At 49.7% G+C, this 9,016-nt stretch overlaps 1 protein-coding gene across 3 annotated transcripts in view; it reads right to left on the minus strand.

Annotated features, from left to right (window-relative positions):
- Nucleotides 1-4,186: 4,186 nt before the first annotated feature.
- Nucleotides 4,187-9,016, minus strand: part of NOL10 (nucleolar protein 10) — an 88,082-nt gene continuing 83,252 nt past the window's right edge. For all 3 annotated transcript variants that reach the window (XM_007127640.2, XM_028496630.1, XM_007127641.4), the window contains one exon: nucleotides 4,187-5,013. In XM_007127640.2, the coding sequence (XP_007127702.1) occupies nucleotides 4,894-5,013 (120 nt within the window). In that variant the 3' untranslated portion in view covers nucleotides 4,187-4,893. The remainder of the gene's footprint in view (nucleotides 5,014-9,016) is intronic.

The following is a 9,016-nucleotide window of genomic DNA, read 5'->3' on the forward strand; positions in this document are numbered from 1 at the left end:
TTCTCCTGTGTTCCCAAACTCCTGCCGACTGCTGTCTATAGTCACTTCTTCTGATCCTTTTTTTCCCCTTCTTTCCTGAACTATTCCATGAGGCCTTTCAGCTCCGTAAAAGCTCTTGTCAAGTGAGAGTCACCCCTCTGCTACTCAATCCAAAATCTGATGATCTTCCCTCCTCATCTAACCTGACTCACCTATTCATTTGATAAATACTTATTAAGTAGCTACTATGTAACCAGACATTGTACTAGGTGCTGGATATACAGCAGTAAACAAAACAGACCAGAAAAGAAAAGAAAAAACAATCTCCCTATCCTTATGGAAGTCACATTCTGGTGTAGGGTGGAGGATGGGATAAACAATAAACAAGTAAAGTGCTACGAATATTTCTTGTAAAATGATACGATGTCTGAGATCAAAACACTTCAAAACAAAGGGCCAATGGACAGGAGTAAAGAGGAAACAGGATGAGCTTCTGTGGTTAATTACTGAAGCTGGATGATGAATGCCTACAAGGAAGCTCATTAAACTGTTCTGACTTCGGTTTGTGCTTGAAATTTTCCATAGTGATAAGTTTGTTTTTCTTCTCTTAAAGCACATTGTGGTGGCTATCGGTGCTGGGAGCAGGGGTGGGACAATTCTACACAGGGTGGTCGTGACCTGAAAGGTGAGACTGACATGCTGTGGGCCGCCGAGAGAACATTCCAGGCAGAGGAAATGGCAGCTGCGGAGGCCCTGGCTTAAGGGAACACTCTGCGTGTTCCAGAAACAGCATCACATGGTGACGAGGAGTAACTGAAGGGGGCGCAGAAGGGCCTGACCACATCATGCCGTGGAGGCTCTGAGGATCTGGGTGTTTGCTCTGAGGGTAGCCCCTGCAGGGTTCTGAGAGGAGACGGGACCTGATCGGATCCGGTCCGAGTGGAATCCGTCCTCTCCCCCTCAGTCCCACACGCGCTCTGTCCTCCGGGTGAGTCAGTGACGGCTCCATCCCTGCCGGGGCTGGGGCCCAGCACCGGGGCCGCAGCCTCCTCTCCCCTCATGCCGCACCGCCAGCCCAGCCCAAATCCTGCCAACGCTCCTTCAGAACAAATCAGGTCCCACCACCGCCTCCGCCCCGTCCAGGCCCCCCCAACTCACCCAAGGGCCTCGGCGCTTCTGCCCTTTCTTCTAACGGCAGCTGGAGGATAAGTGAGGCAGGTCTTTCATGAGGTGGAAACCCGTACAACTGTCTTAGGAACTTTAATCATTTCAGTCGCAGGCATAATAAGACATCCGTGAATGGTACTTGAACAGCACGTGATAGTATGCGGAACATCACAGATAGCACGGTTCGTTGGTATCATGGTAGGTATGGTAACAGGATACAGTTGTTCAGAGAACAGAAAAATACTTGAAAAGATATACCTTCTACTGTTAGCAGTTACGGATTAGTTGGGAATTTGTTATCATGGGTACATGTGAGTTTGATGAAATAATTCTGTTTCTCATGACTTTAATTGAAGTATAACATGGCACAGAAAAGTGTACAAGTCATGAGAGTAGCTCAGCACTCAGGTTAAGGACTAGAACCAATCAGGTGCTAGATGCCCCATCATGTCCCCCTTCAACCACTTTCCCCTCTCTCCGAAAGTAACCACTGCCCCAGCTGCTGGAAACAACTTTCTTTTAATAGTTGGACCAAAAAATATATATATATATTAGGCATCAGGTCGAGGGTATCAGAGAACGAAGGGGATCTGGTACAGGCAGGCTTAGAGAAGTCATGACTCAGTAACCGCAAGGTGGTCCTGAGGTAAAACCCACGCCCCCAGCTTTAGGCTGGGCCTCTCCTACAGGAACCCCCTGCCCTGGAGAAGCATGGCCACATCATCGGGCTGCTGAGGAAGCTATCAGAAACACAGGGAAATTATGGAGCACGAAACTCGTGTTTAACATTTTTAAAACAGAAGACCTCAAAGAAATGGGGGGATTGTAGCAGGTGCTTCAGGAATCGCCACCCTGAATAGGTGGGGCTGTTTAACGGGTCGCTAGTGGAACAGCAGGGCCTGGAGGATGCGCTCTGCAGCTTTCTATCTATCCAGCAAGTTTTTCTCGAATGTCCCTCACAGCTTCAGCTCAGGTCCTCCACCTGCCCTTTCAGGAATCCCCCAGAACAAAAGCTGAGGGGCACCTCGCTCTAGGAAAATCTTGATATTAAAGAATATGTTGAGGGACTTCCCTGGTGGTCCAGTGGTTAAGAATCCACCTTCCAATGCAGGGGACGCGGGTTCAATCCCTGGCCAGGGAACTAAGATCCCACATGCCGCAGAGCAACTAAGCCCGCGTGCCACAACTACGGAGCCCACGCGCTCTGGAGCCCACACGCCACAACTAACGCAGCCATAAATGAATGAACGAATACATAAACGAATAAATGAATGAATGAATGATGAATGAATAAATAAAATAGCATTTTAAAAAAGAATAGTAAAAAAAACCAGAATATGTTGAGTTCAGAAGGGCGCATGTGCAGAGGGGAGGGGGCGTGGCTGCCGAGCGAGCCCTCCATCGAGCAGCGCTGAACCCGTGCGAGGTACTCGTGCACGTACGGGCCGCATTCGCTCGTCACCGAAATGAAGCATCAGGCCCACTTACAGGAGGAAATGAGACTCAGAGAAGTTACGGTCAGTGGGTACAGAACTGGTAGCAATCAGGCCTGGGACTCCACCCTGGGTCAGGCCGGCCCCGCTGCCAGCGTCCCAAGCGTCCAGAATGGGTCCACACCATCCTCCTGGCCCTGGCAACGCTCCGGACTCAGACGAGCCCTAGCTTCACAGGGCGAATAAGGCCCCTCTGCCAGCTGCAGCACTGCTTCTGGAATCTGGCACATGGCGTACTGCCTCCCCACATCACACGGAGGACCCCGAAGAAAGAAGGAAAAGGGGAGCCCGGGAAGGCCAGGTGTATATACGGAAGAGCCTGACCCCAGGAAACAGGTCTGGAGCACAGCCCTCAACCCCTGGGGAAAAACTCCAGCTGGCAGTGTCCTTCTTTAACTTCTTCTCAAACGCCCAGCTCCTGAAGACTGCAGCGTGGGAAACAGAAAAGCAAGCCACAGAAAACTGAAGCCCCGTGAACAGCTTAGGGGACGAGCTGAGAAAGGAAAGTACCAAACAGGTGGGGGACCCTCTGGTGTCACAACACAAGTTGGGTTGGCTGCCCACGTAACCAGAGTCTCTTTCTGGTGACCATGTCTGTACATACACACGCATGCACGCACGCACGCACACAGAGACACACACAGAGACACACACAGAGACACAGAGACACACACAGACACACACACACAGAGACACACACAGAGACACACACACACAGAGACACAAACACACACAGACACACAGAGAGACACACACAGACACACACACACACAGACACACACACACAGAGACACACAGAGACACACAGACACACAGAGACACAGAGACACACAGAGACACACAGAGACACAGAGACACACACAGACACACACACACACACGCCTTTTTTCTGGAAACGTACTCTCTCAGACCACAGAGGTAACAGTGGGACCCACGCCGTTCCCTGCCTGGGGGAGCAGGCCAGTCTGCACAGAAGCGGAGATACAACGGGGAGGGGGTGTAGAAAGACAGACACACAGAGACACAGAGACACACACAGACACACAGAGACACACAGAGACACAGAGACACACAGAGACACACACACACACACGCCTTTTTTCTGGAAACGTACTCTCTCAGACCACAGAGGTAACAGTGGGACCCACGCCGTTCCCTGCCTGGGGGAGCAGGCCAGTCTGCACAGAAGCGGAGATACAACGGGGAGGGGGTGTAGAAAGAGAAGAGGGGAGGCCTGAGGAGACAGGAGTGATGCTGAAACAGGAGGGAGAACAGAAAGGAGGGCAGACCGGCCTGAGTTTGGAAGGCCTGGATCCAGGTGTCCCGAGGCAGTTAAGGCTCTACAGCCTGGCTGTGTTCATTAACACCTTTGCCTTTCTGCTCACAGCATTTCAAGTTAGATTCTGTCATTTACAGTCCAAAGAGTCACTATCCCAGTTGTACATAGAGAAAAGCATCTCCAAAATCACATTCATACACAAAAAACTAAGGAAACCAAAGTTATTTTTCAAATTAACTCAAGGAATGGGTCTCTCTCCAAGAAGCTGTTCAAATGAAAGCATTTATTTTTATAAACATTTTCTCCAGCCAGTATGTCTCTAATTACACTTAAGAAACAGAATAAAAAAAAAATCTGTATTTAATCTTGTGCCAAGTTAAAAGAATATCCAGTAGCTTCCACTTCTTGTTTTAGACTGTTATTACCATTACTTTATATTCTCTTGGTATAAAAATATGTTTTAAAAAATCCCAAACTAACACATCAACAAGCAACACAGCTACCAGCATATCCGTATGAACACGAACACGACTGACGCTCACAAGTCAGGCGAGACAGGACAGCATCTCGGGGGGCGGGGGGTGATTCATGGATGGCGGCAGGCGGTGCAAGAAAGTTTCTGGAAGACCGTCAGTCCTGGATTTCAGCACAGGAGAACCTCTCACGTCACGGTGCATGTTTCACGATATTCAAAAACAACCACCTCGTTTACTTGATTAAAACCGGGGAAAGGGACGATGTTCTCAGGGAGCCGCAGGCACAGGAGCGCCCTGGGGGCACTGCCTGGCCAGCGGGCGCAGCCCCGCAGTCTGACCGGAGGCCTGGGACCCGCTGCCAGATGCCGGCCCCCGCGGACGCGGCGAGGGTTTCCGCGGGGCTTCGGAAGCGCGCGTCCCCGGCGCAGACGGCACCCTCTAACGATGGTCCAGCAGGGGGGCGAGCGCCTCCGAGTCACACGCGGGGTCGGCTGCAGACTCAGTGGGGCGGCCGCCCTCTCCGGGGCCTGCACTTCAGGGGGCCGGCTGGCCGGCGGAGGGCCTTCCTCTCTTGTCGGTGCAGTTTCGCGGCCTCCTGATGCCTCTTCTGCTGTTCTGACTAAAAGAGGAAACTAGATGAGGAGAGAGATAGAGAAAGGAAAGGCCGCCACCCCTTTTTTGTGACCGTCAGAACGCCAACAGCACAAGCACCAATCACTGCCCTGCTCCGGCAGGGACAGCAGGACGAGGGCCAACCTTTACGGTCACTGTGAAAGCTGAAATCCTAAACCCCTGGGTAGGAGAACGGCCTTGACACATGGGTCTAAACCACACAGTCTGAGGCTGGCTTTCCAACTCCCCACACAACACGGCCCCTCCCAGGAGAGCCAACTTTAAGAGGACGCTATTGCTTTCAAGATGTCCACGACTTCTCGCGTAGAACTGTCGTTCACCAGCCGGAGCCATTCATTAGTTTACTCACACTGTCTTAAAGACACAAAAATACTTCTGTGTCCTGAAAGCGTGCAATAACCCACCCATGATTAAGCATTCAGTCTCCAGAGCTGGTTCCAAAGAGTTTTTGGCTATTTCCAAAAGTCAAACTGCCCTTGAAAGGCGGAGATCCACCATTAGGTGCTGATAAAGGCTCAGCAGACACATCAGTCACAAGTTCACGGCTGGAATGGGCGTGTGGGTTCTAGGCAGGCTGCTTGAAAGGCACCGTTCTCAACACTCAGGCGAGAGCCAGACCTCCTGCAAACAGTTTCACTATGTTCAGCAGAAATTCTTAAAAGAGAGGAGTTTCAACGCAGAATCCGTGATAAGGTAAGAGCTATATAGTTTTAAAAACACTTTTGGTGGTTTGGATAATACAAACTCCTAACCGTGAAGCTCAAAAAAAAATTCTTAGCTGGTGGAACTGACAGAGGGTAACTGTGAAAGCAGTGGCACAAACAAATGTTTAAAGGTTGAAAACCACTGCCGTACAGACGCCTACGTACGCAGCCTGCCTGCCTGTGACCTGTACTTTCTATGCACCTGAAAATACTCATTTGTATTTTAGTCTTGAAGAGAAAGTCTCTGTGTTCACTTCCAGCTGGTATCATTCAATATTTTAAAGAGTTGGAAGGTGAGGATTCGTGAGAAAGGAAAGCAATTTATAAGACCAAAAAGAGATGAATCGCCCCTCTTCTAGGAGACTCTTAGAGATTCCGAATAATTATTTAAGTTCTTTTTCTGATTATTACCATTTTTGCAAAGCCTTTTCAAAAGAAAGCCTGCCCTGGGTACTCCTCCCCTTGGCTCTACCTTGGCCCCGTCCCAGCCCGGGGCGCTGTCTGCACCCCACGGGCCCCTCACTGCAGGGGAGGAGCCTCCAGCCACAGGACTTTTTAAAAATAAAAACAGTATGTAGTCTTCTGCTAACTAGAACTTTTCAATAACTTTCCACGGCTCTTAGGATTGAGGTTAAAATTGAACATGACCTACTCACCAGGCCCCACAGGACAGCTCTACATGTCTTCCCAGTTACACCCGAAGCCACAGTTCCCCTCCCCAAGATGGCTGTTTCACACGCATAGGCGCCTTCAGATCCCGGAGTGCGCCTGAACCCTGCCGGCCCCACCCAGGCTCTGACTTGACTCTAAGATCCAGCCTGTCCCTCACTCATCTGCCCTGCACTCCACGGTCCAGGCCAGGCCCCTGACACTCACAGCCCCAGGCCTCCCGGGAGCACGTCCCACATCACAGTGATGTGACCGTACGTGTGTCCCCTCTAGAGCCTGCAGACCGCGGTGGCAAAGACCAAGTCTGTCTTGTTCTGTGTATCCACAGCACGTGGCACAGAGCAGGTATTTGATACACATCTATTAACGGAAAAGTCAGAAACCCCGAGGGAAACTGCATACTCCCCAGCAGACCAAATAACGGTGTCATCAAGACCCCTGTAAAGTCAGTGAATTTGTTTTTTCATGTTACAAAGTATCCCTAGGGCTTCCCTGATGGCGCAGTGCTTAAGAATCCACCTGCCAGTGCAGAAAACACGGGTTCGAGCCCTGGTCCAGGAAGATCCCACATGCCGCAGAGCAACTAAGCCCGTGTGCCACAACTACTGAGCCTGAGCTCTAGAGCCCACGAGTCACAACTAGTGAGCCTGCGAGCCACAACTACTGAAGCCCATGCGCCTAGAGCCCGTGCTCCGCACAAGAGAAGCCACCGCGATGAGAAGCCCGCGCACCGCAACGAAGAGGAGCCCCCGCTCGCTGCAACTAGAGAAAGCCCACGCGCAGCAACAAAGACCCAACGCAGCCAAAAATTAAAAAATAAATAAATATTTTTTTAAAAGTATCCCTAAAAAAAGTACTTCTTGTCCAAATAACTTTGGGAAAATAAAATAAAGATGAACAGGGTGTTCTGGGTGGGGCTTTTAAGTCAGGTGCTGTTATGCGTCTCTAACACAGACATCAGTAGTAGATTTCCCTTATGTGTCCGGTGGCAAAGCCCCTTTCCAAGAGGCCCTGCCCACTGGTCCCCACAAGGCAGGAGCCAACGCAGGAGCTCGTATGCAAGAGCGATCGTTCTGCAGACCAACCCCTGTCCAGAAAAACCTCTCATCAGCCCCCTTCTGAAAAGAGGCTGCATCTGGAAGACGTCGCCATCGTGTGACCGACTTGCTGTGACTGAAGAGCCAACTAGCTCACTCCCCTCCTTGTTCCTGTCCCGACTCCTTCCCCTACATCCACAGCAGTCCTGTCACAGAGACAGGGGAGGACAAGCCCACAGCCTCGCACTAGCAGCGGCCCAGGGCCCCTGAGGAACTGGACTACAGGACATTTGAAACGGGACTTGGGACCTAATCCCAGCTTTGCCACCTCACAATTTTAAATAATATTAAAGCATAGGTTTTCTCCCTCAATTTGATTCACATATGAAAATGCTGGGAAAACCCGAGATCTTACCTGACTATATCGTACCCCTAGTATAAAAAGATCTGTATAAACAAATATACAAACAATTCCCTAAATATTCTTAAGTAAAACTAAGACTTAATAGTTAAAATTGTGTTAGTCAAACGACAAAACAGGCATAAGCCAAACACCAATTGATGCATTCCCTAAAATAGTTTCCAAGCCTCTGCTAGACTCAACCACGAGGCTGTTTTAAGTATTATTTACTTAGTGCTTCTTTTGTTTTCAGGGGAAAAAACCCCCAAGAAAATCAGAACCATCTTCTTTTCACTTTACCACGAATTACAAACTGATATTCAACCCAGTGCCTTCCAGTTAAGGGGAAAAAGTGGGAAAGGAGTGTGCATGTATCCTCCTTGACGCCCACTCCGTGCCGCGGAGGGAGCGAGCGCAGGGCTGGGCAGCCGCGAGCCCGAGGCCCTCCCACCGCTGCCGTGCGCCTGACCCCCCTCGGCCTCTTGGACTTCAGAGGGAATCGGGAAATGTTTGACGGCACACAGAGAATTTCTAAGAAACTAGGTACAGGCACAATTAGTTCATCTGAACACACAGCCAGTTTTGGCTTATTTAAATGAGAAGTGTAAGAGTGCAAATCTGCTCTAAACGGAGGCAGATTTAACCGAAAAGCTTCTTACACTTAGAATAAAGACGTTCTGGGGGCGGGGTGGGAGGAGGGGGGACTTGCAGAAACGTGGTCAAAAGATACAAACTTCCAGTTACAAGATAACTAAGTCCTAGGGATGTAAGGTACAGTGTAATGACTACCGCTAACACTGCTGTATTATATTATAGACACGAAAGCTGTTGAGACAGTAAATCCTAAGAGTTCTCATCACAAGGAAAAAACAATTTTTCTTCTTTTTTTTTGCTTTTTCTTTTTATTGTATCTATATGAGATAATGGATGGTAACTAAGAAAAAAAATGTCCTTATCATTTGCCAAGCCTCCTGATGACACCAAGAGAACTGTCAAAGAATCAGAGATGAATGGGAGAGGATGTGAACAGACATTTCTCCAAAGAAAATATACAAATGGCCAATAAGCACATGAAAAGATGCTCTACCCTCATTAGTCACCAGGAAAATGTAAATCAAAACCACAATGAGGGGCTTCCCTGGTGGCGCAGTGGTTGAGAGTCCGCCTGCCGATGCAGGG

This window comes from Physeter macrocephalus, chromosome 12 (genome assembly GCF_002837175.3).
Source record: "Physeter macrocephalus isolate SW-GA chromosome 12, ASM283717v5, whole genome shotgun sequence".
Lineage (NCBI taxonomy): Eukaryota > Metazoa > Chordata > Mammalia > Artiodactyla > Physeteridae > Physeter > Physeter macrocephalus.